Consider the following 21,331-nt stretch of genomic DNA (forward strand, 5'->3'; position numbering starts at 1 on the left):
AGAATTCACAGAGTTGATTTCATAACATACTAAATATACCCTATTTTTATTTATTTTTATGTATGTACTAATCTTCACACTCTATAGGTCACACCCTTTTTTAAGCCAGAATTATTTTTTAAATGAAATTAAAGAAATGAGGAAAGAGACTTAAAATGATGACAATGGAAGTAAGATGGCAGATTTATAAGATGGACTTAAGATTTAAGACACTGATGTGGAAATCCAGTTACTAACACTTACTAGCTGTTTAAATGTAGGCAAGCTATTTCTCAGCCTCAGTTCCCTCATCTACAAAATAGGAATATTATCTCATACCTCACAGGGTCAGAGTGAGGTTTAAAGAAGATAAAAATATATATTATGATGCCTGAAATATATGAGATTAAGTTCTCAGTCACACGGTAATTTCCACCAGTCTCCCAACCTACTCCCCCAAATCAAGGAGTTTTTCCAAATATATATTACAATTATATTGTAAATCACTTTCTCCAAATATTCTCATACCTTTTCATATTCTTCTTTGCTTAGGAAGAAAAACTACAGATCTTGTGGACTTAATTAATATCCAACTTCGTTGAACTTCACTTCAGAAGAGGCAAGGTACTTGAATATCTGTTTCTCTCATTTTAAAGCCTTAGTTTTGTGGTTTTAAAAAATATCTTACTAGTCTTTTAACTAACTTGATTTACCTTTTTGTTAACCTTGCTTATAATTATTTTCTCCCTCAATGTGTTAGACCTCTGATAGTAAATTTTTACTACATTTCAATTACATTTGTCCCTTGAACAATGGGTTTGAACTCTATAGGTCTGCGGATTTTTTTTTTTTTTTTTTCAGTAAAAATACGATATTCACAGTAACACAAGGATGCAAAATCTGCGTTTCCAATACATGGATTCCATTGGGTCTACTACAGGACATGAGTGTGTGGAGATTAGCAGATATGCAGGTGGTCCTGAAACCAATCCCCTGCGTATATCAAGGGATGACTGTATTTACATTCTTTATGAACTTTTTCTTTTATCTTCCAGTTATAATACTGACTCTATATTTTCTTACAATGTAACTTTCCTTCCTTAGGATTATCCCTTAATCAACATCATACATGGCAGTAGAACAACCAGATAATTTAACCTCAAACGACAGCAGTAACTCAATTCATATCTCAAATTTAGTTGTAAGGGATAATAATCACAAAAGATCACTAGATATGCAGCCTTGAATATCCATTCTTCTGAATGGTTTGACTGTTGTCACTGGATCAGACTCATGGGGACCTAGACACTTGGAACACAATGCTTTGGTGCCCATCCCTTTAAACCAGGGTTTCTCACTCTTGCACTATTAACATTTGCGGCCAGGTAACAGTAATAATAACTATTATTTTGAGACAGGGTCTTGCTCTGTCAGGAGTGCAGTGGTGTGTTCTCGGCTCATTGCAACCTCCACCTCCCAGGTTCAAGAGATTCTCCTGCCTCAGCCTCCCAAGTAGCTGGGATTACAAGTGTGTGCCCCCATGCCTGGCTAATTTTTGTATTTTTAGTACAGATGAGGTTTCACCATGTTGGCCAGGCTAGTCTCAAACTCCTGACCTCAAGTGACCCGCCCGCCTTGGTCTTCCAAAGCGCTGGGGCTACAGGAGTGAGCCACTGTGCCTGACCCAGATAATTCTTTGCTGTGGGGGGCTGTCCAGTGTACTGTTTCAAGAGCACCTCTGGCCTCTACCCACAAGATGACAATACACACTCCCCCTCTCCCAATTGTGATTAAGATGTGTATAAAGAGGATACATTACCATATACCTTCCAGAGAGCAATATCACGCCCAGCTGAGAAGCACTTAAAGCTGAATGAGAACTTAAGGTTTTGTAGTTGGCTTACACTGAGGAACCACTTTAAAAACAGCCACAGGAAAAAATGGTCTTGACAATATTATCTGCTGTATCACTCCTTGTTTTCCAAGGGAGAAACCTGTCTCAGACCTCAGTGCAAACAGAATGTTGTTCTTTAGGAATAATGCGTATCCTTAACTGATCATATTCTCATCTTTTCTATGGCCACTGGCAAGCTCAAAAGCAAACTTATAGCCCATATTCAATAGAATAGGACCTAAAGCATGAATGTAACCTGTAATAGATCTTCTAGTTTTCCCTTATAAATGTTCAAATTTACTCTCTAGCCAAAGCACAAAACTAAATCCATTCACTTCAGCGAGCTATGTCAGACACATAATGATATGCATGGTTTTATAATGACGTCTTTCTACATTTATAAGAAGTATATTCCCCCCCGCATAAGAGGCATGAATTCTAGATGCTGTGTGTCCAGTAGGTTGTCCAGGCATCAGCACATCAGCCTTCAGGACAACGGGAAGATGGAGAACCTCCATCCTCTTCTCTCTTGCTGACGCCAGCTTTGTGAGTTTTCCCTTTCCCCATTAAGGCTTATTTCTAACCCATGCCAAGTAACATTTGGAATTCATCCTGAACCCTGGTGCATGACAGATGGTGATGCAGGAGGGGCTCATCTTGTACCTGTGACAACTATGAAGAGTCCTGCCTGGCCCTACACCCTCTGATTACCTTTGAGAGTACTTAAAAAAAGAAAAGCCATTTCCTTCACATTTTAACCCATAACCTTTTCAAGACCTCAAATGGTTATCACAAAAGTCCATCAACAGGTTGAGTGGGTAAGCAATTTGTAGTATATTCATGAAGGAAAAAATAGTAGTACTATCAGCACTCATACATATAATACAGTGAAGGTCGAGAATATTATGCCTGGCAAAAGACACAAAAGAGTACATGCTATATTATTTCATTTAAAAAAAAAATTCTAGATGAGACAAAATTGAGCTATTAGTGATAAAAATCAGATTAGTGACTATCTAGAGACAGCAGAATAAAAAAAATAAGGGAACTTTATGGAATGATGGAAAAGTTGTTTTAGATATCATATCTTAATTGGGATAGTGATTTCACAAGTTATACATCCATCAAAACTTACCAAACTGTACACTTAAAATAGATGAAAATGTGGTATTCTTGCTAAACATGTATGACCTTGAACTAATAATGAGAACATGTCATATAAATTGAAAATGAAGGAAACTCTATAAAATAACTGATCAGGCTGGGCGAAGTGGCTCACGCCTATAATCCCAGCACTTTGAGAAGCAAAAGCAGCCAGATCACAAAGTCAGGAGATTGAGACCATCCTGGCTAACACGGTGAAATCCCGTTTCTACTAAAAATAAAAAAAATTAGCCAAGCATGGTGGCGGGTGCCTGTCATCCCAGCTACTCAGAAGGCCTTGAACCCGGGAAGCGGAGGTTGCAGTGAGCTGAGACTGCGCCACTGGACTCCAGCCTGGGTGACAGAAAGAGGCTCCATCTCAAAAAAAAAAAAAAGAAAAAAGAACAAAACAACAAACTGATCAGTACTAGTCATAAAATACAAGGAAAGACTAAAGGGACACGGCAAGTGAATACAACATGGGATTCTGGAAGAGAACAAGGATACTAGTGGAAAACCAGATTACATCCAAATAAAGTCTGTAAAGAGTAGTATTGTACCAACGCTAATCACTTAGCTTTGTTGATTGTACCATGGTATTGTAAGTTTTTAATACTAAAGGAAGTTAAATAAAAGACACATGAAAATTCTCTGTACTATTTTTGCAACTTTGTTTCTAAAATTATCTAAAAATAACTTTTTAATGGGTGCATTTTGTTGAGTGTGAATTTTAACTCATTAAAGTTGACTTAAAATCAATTATGAAATAATTTATCTTCAGCTTGATTGTCCTTTTAAGTTCATTAAAAAATGTTTAAATCAACAATAACATTAACTAGAAGAATAACCCAAATTCTCTTTTCAATATTGGAGTCAATAAACCTAATTGATAAAACACATAGCATTCTTTATTAAAATAATCACTTCATTTAGAAAGATTACTATAATTGAAATAAAAATTTTAAATACTCTCCTTGGAATTATCATGACATATTTCTCAACAAAAACACATAGAATTAACAACAAAATTATTACATGTTCAAATTAAGATGAGACAATGGAATTCATAAAACTTTGAAGTCTGCAGTAAAATACATTTAATTCTATACCTCTCACACATAAAAACTATTATATTTGAACACCAAAAATTATATCTCATTTAATATCACTTAAAGAACAGAAAGAAATGGGTAGACAAAGATTCAGAGACAAATTAAAATGTTTATAGCATACCTCCTCTGTTTCCATTTTCTTCATCCTACAAATAAAAACAATATATATATATATATATATATTCATTTATGAATACACATTTATAAACTCTTGTTAATCACGGCAAGACTCAATTTAATTCAAACTGACCTCCCCAAATTGTGGCAATTACAGTCTCACTAACAGTATTAACTGATCTCTCCTACAGCCACTGGCAAGCTCAAAAGCAAACTTATAGCCCATCTTCAGTAACAGTATAGGAAGTGTCTTTTACTGGAAAAATAACAGTTTTTACAAACAGAGATAAGAAAGCTGTGGGTGAAGCCAATTTAGGGGTAGGGCATCAGGAGTTCAGTTTCTGGCATTTGAGTATGAGACTTCTAATAGAGATAGCCAAGTGAAATTGTAAAGTAGGCAATTGGACAGATGGAAAGGCCAGGTTATCACTTATCGTACTACACTTAAATGTGCCTTAAGAGATATTACAGGATCCAGAGCTGTCTATATAAGTGGACTGGTCCCAAATAGCCACATATTTAAGTTCCTATATTCAATTTTGAAGTTTGCTTATCTACTTGGTCTCTTTCATTGTTACCACACTGTCTTGCTGCCATGTTATCTACCTCTAGCTGGGAAGTAGAAAAGAAATGTTTAAAAACTAGAAAGCCCGGGCATGGTGGCTCACGCCTAAATCCCAGAACTTTGGGAGGCCAAGGCAGGAGATCATGAGTTCAGAGCTTCAAGACCAGCCTGATCAACATGGTGAAACCCCGTCTCTACTAAAAATACAAAAACTGCTGGGCATGGTGGCTCAGGTCTATAATCCTAGCACTCTGGGAGGCCGAGGCAGGCAGATCGTGAGGTCAGGAGTTTCAGACCAACCTGACCAACAAAGGGAAAGCCTGTCTCTACTAAAAATACAAAAATTAGCTGAGCATGGTACATCGTGCCTGTAATCCCAGCTTCTCAGGAGGCTGAGGCAGGAGAATCTGGGAGGCTTGAACCTAGGAGGAGGAGACTGTGGTGAGCCACTGCATTCTGGCCTGGGTGACACAGCAAGACTCTGTCTCAAATATATATATATATGCCAAGTGTGGTGGCATGCACCTGTAATCCCAGCTACTCAGGAGGCTGAGGCAGGAGAATTGCTTGAACCTGGGAGGCAGAGGTTGCAGTGAGCCGAGATGACGCCACACCACTCCAGCCTGGGCAACACAGCAAAAACCCATCTCAAAACAAAAACAAAAAAAGCTAGTATAAAAATACATTTTTTCAAATATTTGCTGAGCCTCTACCATACTGAAGCTACCATGTATCTTAGAAAGAAAAACAGACATTGGGTGAAGGGCTGATAATTTATTACATAATTCTTTGACATTTACTTTGGCTGGCCAAATGTTTTTATTTCCTTCTTCTGATTTTAAGATCTGTTCTAAGACTGAGGTTGCCAGATAAGTAATAAAATAAGGACACTGTTATATTAATTACACATTTTCTAAAAGCTAGACAATATTAAAATTTTTAATTCCTTTGAAGTGAACTGACAAAGTTTCATAACTAAAATAGAAAAGATTCCAATATATATTTTCCATGTAAAATTTACAAGACAGAGCCCTGTTCGCAAGAACATTTGTATTAAATAATAGCATTAATTACTAAAATTTATTGAGTAACTATAGTGTCAATTTCCATGCTCAGTATGTTACAAGTACTGTATCATTTAATCATCACACAGCCTGTGAAGAAGGTCTGTTAGCTGACTTATACAAGGTCACAGATCAAATAGGAGGCAGAAATGGAACCCAAACCCAGGCTCTTGTGATTCCAATGACCATGCTGTCAACAACTGTAAGCATGTTCTGGAATAACATCATTTCATTTGAAGTTCTTTTGTTTTAACATTCACAAGAAAAATTAATTCCCCACTGGGACCCCATCTGTGTGGAGTTTGTACATTCCTCCCCCTGTCTCTGTGGGTTTTCTCCAGGTACTATGGCTCTCTCCCACAACCCAAAGCTGTGCCTTTTTGATGCACAGGTGTGTCCACATTGTCCCGGTCTGAATGTGGGTGGCTGTGTGTGTGCGTCCTGTACACAGGATGTACAGCATCCTGTCCAGGGTTAAGTCCCACCTCGTGCCCTGAGCTGCATGAGCTGCCGGGAGAGGCTCCAGCCACCCTCAATTCTGGACTTCTTATAACTCTTTCTTAAGTGTATGAACACCTCACATTTATTTCAATATTTAACACTCGAAGTGTTTTGGTTTTTATTTACAAGTTCCGTGATATTTTTATGACTAGAAATATGCCCAGTAAACTCTAGCCAATATAAGATCTGTTATCACTTAAATCTGTTTCACTTAAAGTTACAGTTTCCAAAAATCTATTGACAATGTTAAGTGAGGATTTATTGTACTGTGCTACTAAAATTTCTAGAAATATTTTCCAATAGAAATCATATGTTTATATAAGTTCAGTAAAATTATCTTATAAAAAATTGTACTACCTATATGTTCATCATGATCCAAAGCTCTTATTCAAAAAAAATAAAGACAAAAAATATGCAATCCTAATGTAATTATCCAGTGTTCTTATATGTGACCTAATGCACAAGTAACACTACTGGAGACTTTAATATCAAATAGATTCTTAAGGAATCTAGTCCAGTTGTTTTACACACATTTCAGAAAATCCAAACAGATAAATTTCATTCCAAAGGTGGCAATTCTTTACAATCCTTAAAAGCTATTCAGTTGTTTCCTGTTATCTCAGTGTTCAAATAACCAAAAATATAAACAATTAATTTAAAAAAAGAAAAAAAAAAAGCTATTCAGTATTTCAAAAAAGCTATCTTGTAAGAAACTACTAGGAAGACATACTTAAAAAAACATAATTTAAAACTGTGGTTCTAGATACAAATACAGGCACTACTTTTTTTTTTTTAATTGCATTTTAGGTTTTGGGGTACATGTGCAGAACATGCAAGATAGTTGCATAGGTACACACGTGGCAGTGTGTTTTGCTGCCTTCCTCCCCTTCACCCACATTTGGCATTTCTCCCCATGCTATCCCTCCCCATCAGACACTACTTTTTAAAAGACAGTTTTGGATTCATAGATATTTAGAATTAGAAAACACTTTCTAATCCCTAGTTCAATTCCTGCAAATGAAAATGGAAATCTAGAGGTCAAAAGAAGTGGCCTGGCCAGGATCTCATAACTCTTCTGAATATCATCATTTCCATTATATTATTGTGTATAATTAACTATCGTTGAGCATCGAGCATGAATATTGGTCAAGAGCAAATCCCAGATCAACTACGTATCTGTTTTATGACTCAGATCAGCTTCCACATCTGGTATATGGGGCTAATAATACCACCATGCTCCACAGGATTGTGATGTGGATGAAGTAAGAAATGCTCATAACGACTGGTAAGGAATACAGAGCAAGTACTCAGTGTGTCGACTGCACTTATACTTATTTCAGGCTGCCCTTTTCAGTTCGCGTTACTGTCCACTGAAGCCTGTCAATGTAATTCATTCTGATGAGAAGCTGTGTTTTTAAATTCTAATATGATATCATATTACATATCTGAACTTTATATATTGTCCTAATTCCACTAAAACTCTTTGAATATTTTAGTGAACCATTTCCTCTGCATAGTCAGCCCAGAAAACGTAGTATCTTTCTAGCATATCGGAAAATGTAGAATAAAGTCTGGAATTAGGAGTCTTTAAAAATATAGATTTGGAGTTTAGAATCACTATGATCTTTCAAAGAAGACTCATTGTTTCTGCTCTGTTGTTGATAGTGGAAAAATACCTAAAAGAAGAAAAATCATATAATAAAAATGCAAATGTAATGCTTAATTCTTTTAAGTTAGAAAAAAAAAGGCCAGAGGGAAGGGTAAGAAGAAGACAAGAAGGAAATAGGAATGGCCTCAAGTTGCTGTAACTATTTCTCTTACCTTATAAGAAAACTGAATTGCAGACTCTGGGGGATAAACAATAAAATGTCTTAATGTAAAACCAAAGCCTTGAGATGTTCTTTTCAACATAACTGTTTTGGGACCTGGCCAGGAGAATGTTTCATCTTCGGACAGTGATACAGTTTCACTTTGTTCTTTTCCATCTTTACTTTTTGAGACCTAAAGTGAAAAGATATTTAAAAGTTAACTACATAACACAATATACTTCCTCACCTAGAAAAAATTCTATGTAAAAATGTTTTAATACCTAAATGCCAATATGAACTATCTTCTGATGCAAATTATCTGTATTATAAAAAAGCATGCAATTATTAAAAACTAAAATATTTCTCTAGAAAATAATGCCATAAACAATTAGCCAGAAGCAACAAAAAAACTCTCAAAATACATAAATAATTGCTAAAATTAGAAATGCGATAGAAGGAATGAAAGATAATACCAAAGAAGTTTTAAAGAGCACTATGGACTAAGAAACAAAGTATGAAAGAAGAGACATAAAACTCTTACCAAGAAAGAAACCTAAACCTTATCAGATAGTCCAACAGCAACAAAGGACATTAGAAAACAACAGAAAAGGTCTTCAGGTTCTGAGTACAAATTCAGTATCCACACAGATAACCCTTCTGATACCCTGGCCTTCCTGTTCTGTGACCTCCTCTCTTCCACTCTCAGCTTTCACCTGGTCATAACTGAAACCCCCTTAACAAGCCCAAATCAAGAATCCTACCTAGAACCACCATCTATTAGTTCACTATTTAGTTCATTCCTTCTCATTCCACAACCCTTGCAATTCTTCAATCTGGAGTTGACCCAACCACCCGTTCCCTGTCCCTCATCACTTCCTGTTCTGACTTTCCTCTTAAGCCAGCTTCAATTCAACTCCTTTGCCCTCTCCCACTTCCTCAAAGTTGCCTGACAAAACCTAACCCTGGATAAATCAACACTGCCTGCTCTGGGCTTCCTGCACCTATGCAGGGGGAACACAGGTGGAGAAAAACAAAAACGAAGCTATATTCTAAGTTCATGACCACTAACCTCAAGAGAGCCATTAGTGTTGTCAGTCCTTCATCTCTGACAGAGACGACTATTCAGAGAGACTTCATCTCTCCAGTCCTTCATCCTAGATGACTTTTTCATCCCTTTTCCCCCATCCTCACCTGCAGCAGATAGTCCTGCTTTCTATTACACTAAGAAAACAGGAGCAATAAAATGAGAACTGAATTGCCTCTCACATCCACCCCACCAACCTGCAACTGTGTCCATGTTCCCCTGCCTTCCCTTCTGCTATGATAGATGAGCTCTCCATTCTCCCAAGGTCCCAGGAGTTGAGACTAGATCCCATTCCCTCCCTCTTATTATTCCAAAACAGAGGTCCAACAATTCTCCCCTCTCTCTTTTGCATCACCTATTCTCTCTTTACTTATATAGCATTCCCATCTGCATACACGTATTTTGTAATTTCTTGAATCTTAACATAATCCTTTTTTGTTTGTTGGTTTGTTTTTGAGACAGGGTCTTGCTCTGTGGCCTGGGCTGGAATGCAGTGGCACGACTGTGGTTCATTGCAGACTGGACCACAGGGGCTCAGAAGATACTCCCACCTTACCATCCCAAGTAGGCTGGACTACAGGTGAATGTTACCAAGCTAATTTTTTTTTTTTTTTCGTAGATATGAGGTGTCACTATGTTCCTCAGGCTGGTCTTGAGCTCCTGCACTCAAGTGACCCTCCTAACTCAGCCTCCCAAAGTGGCAGGGGATTATAGGTGGGAGCCATCACACCTAGCCAAAATCCTCTCTTGATCACACACAGCTCTCTCCAGCTATCATCTCGTTTGCCTGCTTCTCTTTGAAACAAAAGTCCTTAAAACTTAAAAGTTATCTGTACTTGATGTTTCCAATTCTTCTGCTTCTATTTCTCTGAAATCCTTTTAAATCAGGCTATTATCTGCCTAACTCCCAGAAACTGCTCTTGTCAAGGTGACCTATGACTTCCACACTTTAAACTGAATGATCAATTATCTGTTCTCATCTTAGGTGTGCCTTATTGGCACAGGGGTCACTTCCTCCTTGAAGACTTTTCTCCACTTGACTTCTCACACTGATTCTTCTTCCAACTCACAGTCGACTTTGTCTCAGGCTCCTTTGTTTTCATCTGCCAAGTTTCTGAACCTGGAGGTACCCAGGGCTCAGTCTACGGACTTCTCTAGCTATACTCTGTCCTTTGGTGATTTCATTCCATTTCCTGCCTTAAACACCATCTATATGCAAATGACTCCCAAATTTGTATTTCAAGCCCAAGCCTCTTCCAACCTGATAGGTATCTTAAACTTAACATGTCTAAATAGCTGCTAAAATTTTGTTTTAAATTACAACTCCAAGTTAATCCCAGCATTTTAAAGGTGAAAGGCCACCTTTATTGAATTGCAAATATGTGAATAGTCTTGCTTCTATTACATTTTTTATTATTTTCCACTGTGAGTCTATCCACTCTGCCACAATAATTTGCTTCATATAAAGGTAAAAAAATAGATAGGTAGCAACACTGCCCAGCCAAACTTGCAGTAGGCATGGCCATATGATTGAGTTCTACTAAATAGAATGTTAATGAAAGTAATACACAGTATACAAAAAAAAAAAAAAAATCAGCAGTATTTCCATATACTAGCAATAATTGGAAATTTAAAACTTTTAAAAATACAATTTATATTAAAATAAAATTTTATTAGAATTTATATTAAAAATATAAAATATTTAGGAATAAATCTGCCAAGATTTGTAAGATCTATAAACTGAAACTCCACAACATTAAGAGATATTAAAGAATAAATAAAGGAGAGATATACCATGTTCATGATTTAGAAGACTCAGTACTGTTACAATGTTAACTCTCCCCAAATTATCTATAAATCCAGTGCAATCCCAATCAAAATCTAAGGAGATTTTTATGTGGAAGCTGCTATGATATTTCTAAAATTCATTTTATAATGCAAAGAACCTAAAGTGCCCAAAACAACTTCAAAAAAGAACAAAGTTGGTATACTTAGACTGCAAATCTTTAAGGCTTATAAAGCTACAGTAATCAGCACAGTACAGTATTGGCATCAAGACACACAGATTCACAGAACAGAATATAGAGTTCTGCTACAGACCCACAACCACATGATGCTGCCATTCTACCCCTAGGTATTTACCCAAAAGAAACATGAGCCCATGCCAATATTGTACAAGTACAATACAAATACTTGTAAATACAAATCACCCTGGAACAATTGGCTACCTGTGTGCAAGAAAAGAAATGAACTTTGATCCGTAAGTCATATCACAAACAAAAATTAACTCAAATGATCATACACCTAGGCTGGGCGCAGTGATTCACACCTGTAATCCCAGCACTTTGGAAGGCCGAAGGAGGTGGATCACTTGAGGACAGGGGTTCCAGACTAGCCTGGCCAACATGGTGAAACTTTGTCTCTACTGAAAATACAACAATTAGCTGGGTGTGATGGCACATGCCTATAATCCCAGCTACTTGGGAGGCTGAGGCAGGAGAGTTTCTTGAACCCGGAAGGTGGAGGTTGCAGTGAGTCAAGATTGCACCACACACTCCAACCTGGGTGCAGAGCGACTCTGTCTCAAAACAATAAAATAAATGATCATAGACCTAAATATAACACTTAAAACTACAAAACTTCTGGAAGAAAACGGGAAAATCTTTATGAACTTAGGTTAAGATTTCTTAGCGATAACCCTAAGGAACATAATCCATTAACAACAACACAATATTCATTGGAAGAACATAAATGAATTTTTTTAAAAAAAGATAAATGAAACTTCATCAAAATTAAGACCCTCTGCTCTTTGAAAGACACTTCCTGGCCAGCCATGGTGGTTCACACCTGTAATCTCAGCACTTTGGGAGGCTGAGGCAGGAAGATCTCAGCCAGGAGTTTGAGACCTGCCTGGGCAACACAGGGAGACCCTGTCTCTACACAAAATTTAAAAATTAGTCAGGTAGCTGGTCACGGTGGCTCATGCCTGTAATCCTCTCCTTTGGGAGGCTGAGGCAGGAGGATCACCTAAAGTCAGGAGTTCAAGACCAGTCTGGTCCACATGGTGAAACCCTGTCTCTACTAAAAATACAAAGATTAGCCAGGTGTGGTGGCCTGTGCCTGTAATCCCAGTTACTCGGGAAGCTGAGGCAAGAGAATCATTTGAACCAGGGAGACAGAAGTTGTAGTGAGATGCTACTGTACTCTAGCCTGAATAACAGAGTCAGACTCTGTCTCAAAAAAAAAAAAAAAATTATCCAGGTGTGGTGGTGCATGCCTGTAGTCCCAGCTACTCAGGAGGCTAAGGCATCAGAAGCACCTCAGTCCAGGAGGCTGAAGCTACAGTGAGCTGTGATCACACCACTGCACTCCAGCCTGGGTTACAGAATGAGACCCTGTCTCAAAATGTACATATATATTATGAAAAGTACACACACAGACACACACACACATATACACACACACACTTTGATGAAAATGAAAAGGCAAGCCATAGTAGAATGTATTTGCAAATCGTGTATCTTATAAAGAACTTGTATCTAGAATATATAAAGAACTCTCAAAATTCAATAATGGAAATGCAAACTAAAACCACAATGAAATACCACTACACACATAATAGAAGTGCTATATAAAGATTAAACTAAGTGTTGGCCAGGATGTGAAGCAACTAGAACTATCAGACACTGCTAGTTGGAATGTAAAATGGTACACATTGGAAAACAGGCTGACAGTTTCTTAAGTTAAACATACACCTACCATATGACACAGCTATTCTACTCCTGGGGAAATTGAAAGCATATGTCAATATAAAGACTTGTACATAAATGTGCACAGCAACTTTATTATAGCCACAAACTGGAAAACAACTGAAATGTTTCAATAACAGATGAATGGATAACTGAACCATGACAGAGCCAAACAATAGAATGCTACTCAGCAATAAAATGAAATGAACTATTGATATACATAGCAATATGTTCATTATGCTGAGTTAAAGAACCCAGACCGAAGAAGAGGAGGAGGAGGAGGAAGAGTACATACTGTATGCTCCATTTATATAAATCCTAGAAGAATTCCAAAAACTAGTCTATACTGACTGAAACCAGATTAGCAGTTGCTCTGGGTGGATGTAAGGATGGAGATTATTACAAAGGGGCATAAGGAAATGCGGAGGATGGTGAATAATTAACCTTGACTGTGGTGTTTCCACTGGTGCATACTTTTGTATAAACTTACCAAACTCTACAGTTTACACATGTACAGTTGATTATACATCAAAATACCTCAATAAAGACATTTAAACAAAAGAAGCAGCAACAGGATGCTTATCATGAAACTCAAGAAAGTGGTTATCCTGGGGGCATGGAAGTGTGTGAACAAGGAAGCATGGGGCTGAGATCTGGGGAAAACACACATATTACTCCAACAGCATGGATAATTTATAAGTTAAAATCTGTGGGGAGTTCTTAGGGTTCATTTAATATGCCATATAAAGTCAATATGATAGACAAAAGGATACATATACGTGTATTTTTTCTATATAGAAAATATAAACATAAAAAGTAGGCTAGGTGCAGTGGCTTATGCCTGTAATCTCAGCATTTTGGAAGCCTGACGCAGGTGGATCGGAGTTCAACATCAGCCTGGCCAACATGGTGAAACGCTGTCTCTACTAAAAACACAAAAATTAGCTGAGTACAGCAGCACATTCCTGTAATCCCAGCTACTTGGGAGGCTGAGGCAGGAGAAACACTGGAACCCAGGAGGCGGTGGCTGCAATGAGCCGAGATGGCACCACTGTACTCCAACCTGGGCAACAACAGCAAAAGCCACCATCTCCCAAAAAAAAAAAAAAAAAAAAAAAAAAAACCATAAAAAGTAAAAATGATTCTAGAATTTAACATTGTAAAAAATAATTTATTAATCATTGTTTCCTATCTCCTATCATTCTTCAAGAACCCAAGATTCTATTTTGATTCTCTTTTTTTCCAACTTTTATTGTAGGTTCAGGGTGTACACGTGCAGGTTTGTTACAAAGGTAGATTGCATGCTGCTGAGGACTGGGATAGGAATGTGATTCTCTCTTTTTTTATCTGACCCAGCATTTTAATTTTCAGTTTAGCATCACAGTTCAGAACATAGGCTAGCATTCTTGCTTACAGGCAGGAATTAAACAATGGGTACACATGGACATACAGAGGAGAATAATAGATACTGGAGACTCCAAAAGTGGGGAGGGTGGAAGGGGATGAAGGTTGAAAATGTATAGTGTTCACTATTCAGGTGACGGTTACACTAAAAACCCAGACTTCACTACTACACAATATGCCCATGTAACAAAACTGCACTTGTACTCCCTAAATCTATAAATATAATTCGAAAAAAAGAATGTAGGATTTGGAGCTTTGGAGTCAGCTGAATCAGGCACTAATTCCAGCTCTGCTATAGCAGAGAATTATTTACTATATATTTTTATAGTATAGCAGACAATTATTTAACCTCTCTAAGCCTCAGTTTTCTCATATTAAAATAAGAATAAAAACACTTCTCCCAAAGAATGTGTATTAAATGTGAAATGCATGTGAGGAGCTGAGTATATAATCATTTAATAAATATTAACTCTTCATTCTTTCTCTGCAAGCACTATTGTCTTCAAATCTATTTTTTCTGATAGCTCTTTAAATCACAGTATCTCACAATACTTTAACATACTTATATAAAAATACTTTATAACAAACATATATAAATATTTTAACATACTTGTGCATAAAATGCAACTGGAAAGATGCATCAAAGCAAATAATGGAGCACTGGAAAAAACTGGGTAAGCAATCAATAGTGTAAGTCAGAAATAAGAAAAAACTGGATCTTGGATGAACAGCTTTTTCCTCCCTATTTTTAGCTATTTGTGTGAACAAAGTCTCTGAAGTCATCTAGAGAGACTATGTATATTTGAAACTAATGTACCATAAATCCATTGTAGTTTATCCCCCACTTCTAGGATTTAGGGGAGCATAACAAGGGATACTCAAGCAAATTCCTAAGTGGCTGCAAAAGCAAGCATATGGTTAGGTAGTCTGTTTAAGGTAAGAGTTATTCTAGGCTTAATTAACCCAATAGTCTAGTTAAGCTGTAAATAATGACTGGATTCTCCTTTTGAGATCCAAATTAGAGTTCACTGGGCACATGCAGATCTTGGTCTGACTCAGTGGCACACTCTTTCTTCATTCATTCAGTAAATAAATATGTATTGAGGACCTACTTTTTACCCAACCTTGTTCCACAGAGATACGTGGATGAATAAAATGGTCATTAAAATGTTAGTTCTTTTTGTAATTAAGCTTCTCATTTTGAGAAAATTGTAGATTCACAGGCAGGTTTAAAAAATATTACGTAGCCAGGCATGGTGGCTCATGACTGTAACCCCAGCACTTAGGGAGGCAGAGGTGGGAGGACAACTTGAGCCCAGGAGTTTGAGACCAGCCTGGGCAACATAGTGAGACCTTACTCTCCACCAAAAAGAGAGAGAGAGAGAGAGAGAGAGGGATCCTACGTAATCTTTATGCAGTTTCCTTCAACAGTAAATTTCTTAGAAAACTACAGTATGTATCTTAACTAGGTTACTGACACACATACAATCCACTCATCTTATTCATATTTCTCCAGTTTCTCCAGTTTTACTTGTACTCACTGTGTTTTTAGTTCTATGCAGGGTTATCACATTACAGAAGTGTATACATCCACCACACCAGTCAAGATACAGAACTGTTGCATCCCCCCAAGGATCTCTCTTGTTGCCCTTTCACAACTATACCTACACCTACTCTCTCCCTCCTACTTGGGCCCTAACCCCTGGCAACCACTAATCTGTTTTTCTTTTTGTTTCTGGGTTTGTTTTGTTTGAGACAGAGACTTGCTCTGTGGCCCAGGCTGGAGTGCAGTGGTGTAATCCCGCTCAATGCAGCCTCAATCTCCAGTAATCAAGCAATCCTCCCACCTCAGCCTCCCAAGTAGCTGGGACTGCAAGTATGCATCACCATCATATCTGGTTTGTTTTAAAGGTTGTTTTTTTTTTTTTTCTTGTAGAGACAGGGTCTCACTGTGTTGCCCAGGTTGGCCTCAAACTCTTGGACTGATGTTATCCTCCTGCCTCGGTCTCCCAAATTAGTTTGTTCTATATTTCCATCATTTTGTCATTTCAAGAATGTTATGCAAATGGAATCATACAGTCAGTAACCATTTGGGATTGGCTTTTTTCCCACTTAGAATAATTCTCTGGAGATTCACCCAGGTTGTTGCATGTATCCACAGTTCATTCCTTTTTATTGCTGAGTTGTATTCCATAGAATGGATGTACCACATTTTGTTTAACCATTTATCTGTTAAAAGACACCTCAGTTGTTCCAAGTTTTTGGTTATTAAGAATAAATATACTATGACCATTCATGTACAGGTTCTTGTATGAACACAGTTTACATTTCCCTGGAATAAATGTCCAAGAGTGCTATTGTTGAGTCACATGTCATCTTAGTACATTTGGACTGCCATAACAAAATACCATAGGCTGGGTTGCCTATAAACAACTGACATTTATTTGGCATGGTTCTAGAAGCTGGGAAGTCCAGGATCAAGGCACTGGCAGATTCAGTGTTCAGTGATGGCCTACTTCCTAAATAGGCAGCACATTCTTGCTCACTTGGCAGAAGGGCAAGGTAGCTTCCTGGGGCTTCTTTTACAGAGGCATGAATCCCATTCATAGGACTCCACCCTCAGAACCTAATAATCTCCCAAAGGCCCTATCCTCCTAAAACCATCACCTTGAGGGTCTGGGTATCAACATGTGAATTTCAGGAGGACATTCAGATTACAGCATATGATAACTGCTTGTTTAGTTTTATAAGAAACTGCCAAACTGTTTTCCTGACTGGTTGTACCATTTCACATGCCCACCAGCAGTATGTAAGTGATCCATTTCTCCACATCCTTGACAGGACTTGGCCACTATTGTTTATTTTAGCCATTGTGACAAGTGTATAGTGATAACTCATTGTGATCCTAATTTGTACTTCCATTATGGCAAATGATAATGAATATCTTTTCATGTGCTTAGTTGTCATCCCATTATATAGAGCACAAAATAATCTTTTAAGATTTAATCTAAATAAGTGAACCCTTTACACATAAGATCCAGATTTGCTAAATGATTTGTCCAAGATTGTAGGCTGCTTTACATCACAATAAGAATTAAAATAATGGTCTCCTGAATTCAATGCTAAAATATTTTGTCTATGTTAAATTGTTTTTCATCATCCTTTATTTCATAATCTACATAAATTCTTCCCCCTAATAGCTTTTTGATCTAATTTATTATCTTTCATAATTTCCTTTGCTGTAGGATTCATATCTGAACACTTTAAAAACTATACAGTATTAAATTTATTTCTAGTATATTATTGTGACTTGGCCTCACACCTCCCCAAGTTAACCAAGTTTTCTTTCTTTTTTAAATCATATAGGTAACTCTTTTGGATCATGGTTTCATGCTTCCCATTTCTAAATTGAGCCTGCTATGTCTTGTTTTACTGGGCTCTTTACACGAACAGAGAAGATGGGGTGCAGAGCAGGCAGTTTCTTTTTTGCTCTCTGCAAACTAATTAAGATTTCTTAATGTGACATAGCTCAGTTATCTCAATCATTCCCCCCCGCAGAACATCACACTGAAGGTCCTCTAGTCTCCTAAAGGGTTATATTTCTATGGGCCTTCACAGAAAAAGAATATGAAAAGAAATATACATAGGTGCCCTCTTCACTCCTTCTACTCACCCACATTGCTGCTGATCTGTTAGATCTTATAACAAGGGCAAGCTATAGGCATACACAGTAAAGTAGCCAACTGTCACGGATTTCTCCACCTAAGAAAACCCCTAATACATATCCCTCTTCATACATCTTATTTCCCTAATGTGAGTGCCAATTCATGTAACATCAGAGTGCAAGAAGGCAAGACATGACTGGATAATAGCAGTTACATTCCTGTAGACTAAGAACTGTCATTTGACTCCCTTAAAAGGCTTCATAACAAGGTCATTTGATTGAATAATAACTCAAGGTTAAAAGAAACCAAAATAAAGGATTAAAAACTAATTCCATAAAAATTAGCTATAACAACTAGACAAAGCAAACTCAAAGGGTGAGAGAGAATGTAAGGGGAAATCACTAATCATAAACCAAATAAAGGTGATAAAAACCTCACATAAGGGAATGCAAACCAGCATTCCAAACTAGAACAATGGAAACGTTCCAAAAGACTGTGATGAAAGTTTCACAGCTATATAAATTAGCTAAAAACCACTGCAATGTATACTTACAATGGATGGATCTTATATTAGTAAGTTATACTTAAATAAAAATATTATTTAGATAGATATGTTATATCTGTTTTCCACAGATAAAAAGTACAAAGTCTAGATGTTCGCCAGAGATGAAAGAGATAGGGCTGTCACAAAAGTAAATGCAAAAGAATTATAAAAGAGTGCCCATATAAACAATATATAAGTCCTAAGCTATCTTTTAAGTAGAACAGGGTCCTAGTAGATTCCAGGAATCATTCATAATAAAATACAAGAAAGCATTTTATACCATGTTCCTCTTAAAAGATACTGATACTGATTCTATCATGTATCTAAGATTGTAAGCTTAACTCCTAAGGACTTTTGGAAAGCACTTTGTCTTTTTTTTTTTTTTTTCCACCTTACCATCAATATTAGTAATACCAGTTACTTAGAGTAAAATTTTGTTCCTTATTTTAGGGCCAGTTTCATGGTGACACAACACCTTTTTATGATGTCATTGGTTGAGAAAATATAAGACAGGATTCGAATGTGTGCAGCCACATGACTTTTTCTTCTTGTATGGAGTTAAACTGTTGGAACTAGTAAGGTATGACTGTTAACTGGCTCATTTTTTCTTTTGTAACACCGGAAGATGGCATGCTTCAGGGGAAGGACGTGGACTCTGGAGCTAGGCTGCCTGGGCCTGGATTCTTGATTTGTTAAGTTGTGGCTCGTGGGCAAGTTCCTTAACAATCTGTGCCTAGGTTCCTTGCCTTTAACAAGTAGATGACAATGAAAAAGTACTTCATATTCTTGTTATGAAGATTAAATGAGTTTGTAAAGTGATTACAACAGTACCATGCATATAGCACATGCACTATTTAACTACTTAAAAAAAAAATCACAAGGGTCACAGATACATAAAAGCTTATTTCAAAAACGTATTGTGGCATCACTTTTGAGACACTTGGGAAAACAGTATATGAAATATCACTTTGTCTGAAGGGAAAAACAACTTGAATATCCATAAAACTTTTAGCATATCTTTGCAGATATCACAAGTCTGATGAAAAAACAGGCTTACTGTGATTAATTTGTCAAAAATATACAGCTAGTAGTGAGTGATGGAGCTAGCCTATGCTTTCCTCTATATGCCATAAATAGGAAGGAAATAATAATACGTTTTTCAACATTTAAATATTGCCTATCTTTAAACTACTCTATCCATAGGCCTAATGCCACAGAGATCAATCTTACTATAAATTATTCCTCACCTACTGGGGTTCTTTGACAGGGCATTTCTCTGTAAATTTTTTCAACATGTCAAAATGTGATGTTGCAAACTAAAGTATTGTTCAAATTCCAACTGAGACAGAAGACTCTTGAATACAATTTTTTACATGCTACATATGCTTGAAAACTTCACAAGCAGCTTGGTTATGGAGTTTCTTTCCAATTTTAAAGATTTCTTTCTCCTTTTTTGCCAATAGAGGTTGACACTAACGGGAAATACTTTGATGTTGAACATCTAGATGTACCTAGATGTTTTTTCCAGAAATAATTCTGGTTTGCAGTGGGTATTGAACATTTAAGAGATAAAAGATGATGACTAACAAAACTCTAATACTCTCACAACATGAAGCTGAACAATCTAAATGCCATTAGTCCATAATACTTCTAATTAAACATTTGGGCTTAATTTTTTTTAATGTAACTCTCAATGTTCAAGTTAATACTTTATTGATAGAATTGTCTTCTTGGCCAGGTACGGTGGCTCACACTTGTAATCCCAGTACTTTGGGAGGCTGAAGTGGGCAAATCACTTGAGGTCAGAAGTTCAAGATCAGCCTGGCCAACCTGGTGAAACCCTGTCTCTACTAAAAATACAAAAAGTTGTCAGGCATGGTGGCAGACGCCTGTAATCCCAGCTACTCAGGAGGCTGAGCCAGGAGAATCGCTTGAACCTGAGAAGTGGAGGTTGCAGTGAGCGAAGATCATATCACTGCAGTCCAGTTTAGTTAACCCACCCACTAACAGTATTTTCAGTAAGCAGAGGACACTGAAGGAAAGACATTACTCTAAAACAAATCAAGAAAAACATAGTACCACAGTGTTAAAGAAGATGGAATCAAGTGGGAATTCACATATACTTACACTGAAAGCACATTCTTCCTATAAACCTACATGGCAATATATTAAGAAACTTCAATTTTATACTTGTTATGCAAGTAAATAATGAAATAAGACATAATGGCAAAAAGTCATATTACAAGCTATTTATTCCAAGGTATAATAACACAAATTGGAAACTATTTAGGCCAGACATGGTGATTCACACCTATAATCCTAGCACTTTGGGAGGCCAATGCAAGAGGACTGCTTTAGCCCAGGAGTTGAAACCAGCCTGTCTAACATGGTGAGGACTTGTCTCTACAAAAAATTTTAAAAAATCAGCCAGGCATAGTAGCATGCATCTGTGGTCCAAGCTACATGGAAGGCTAAGGCAAGAGGATCCCTTGAGCCCAGGAAGTCAAGGTTGCAGTGAGCCATGATGGTGCCACACCCCTACAGCCTGGGTGACAGAGTGAGACTCCATCTCAAAATAAATAAATTAATTAAAATAAATTAATTCAAACTGGAAATTATGTTAATGTCTGACAGCAACAAAAAGGAATAGTAAGTAAATTATGATATAGCTCCTAAATTCATGATTGTGAACATTTTTCAAT

General features: G+C 37.1%; 1 protein-coding gene across 11 annotated transcripts in view; it reads right to left on the bottom strand.

The window, feature by feature from the left end:
• Positions 1–21,331, bottom strand: part of ARHGAP21 (Rho GTPase activating protein 21) — a 128,656-nt gene that overhangs the window by 70,771 nt on the left and 36,554 nt on the right. For 7 of the 11 annotated variants that reach the window (XR_013519590.1, XM_035306960.3, XM_035306956.3 and 4 more), the window contains exons 2-3: positions 8,197–8,376; positions 4,250–4,274 (exon numbers count right to left, since the gene is read on the bottom strand). The exons of 2 other annotated variants lie outside the window; for them this stretch is intronic. Coding sequence is in view for 6 of the 9 variants with exons in the window: in XM_035306960.3 (XP_035162851.1) it covers positions 4,250–4,274; positions 8,197–8,376 (205 nt within the window). In the remaining 3 variants the exon portion in view is untranslated. The remainder of the gene's footprint in view (positions 1–4,249; positions 4,275–8,196; positions 8,377–21,331) is intronic. 2 more of the 11 variants (XM_078329606.1, XM_078329605.1) reach the window with 1 other exon arrangement.

The sequence above is a fragment of the Callithrix jacchus genome, chromosome 7 (genome assembly GCF_049354715.1).
Source record: "Callithrix jacchus isolate 240 chromosome 7, calJac240_pri, whole genome shotgun sequence".
NCBI lineage: Eukaryota > Metazoa > Chordata > Mammalia > Primates > Cebidae > Callithrix > Callithrix jacchus.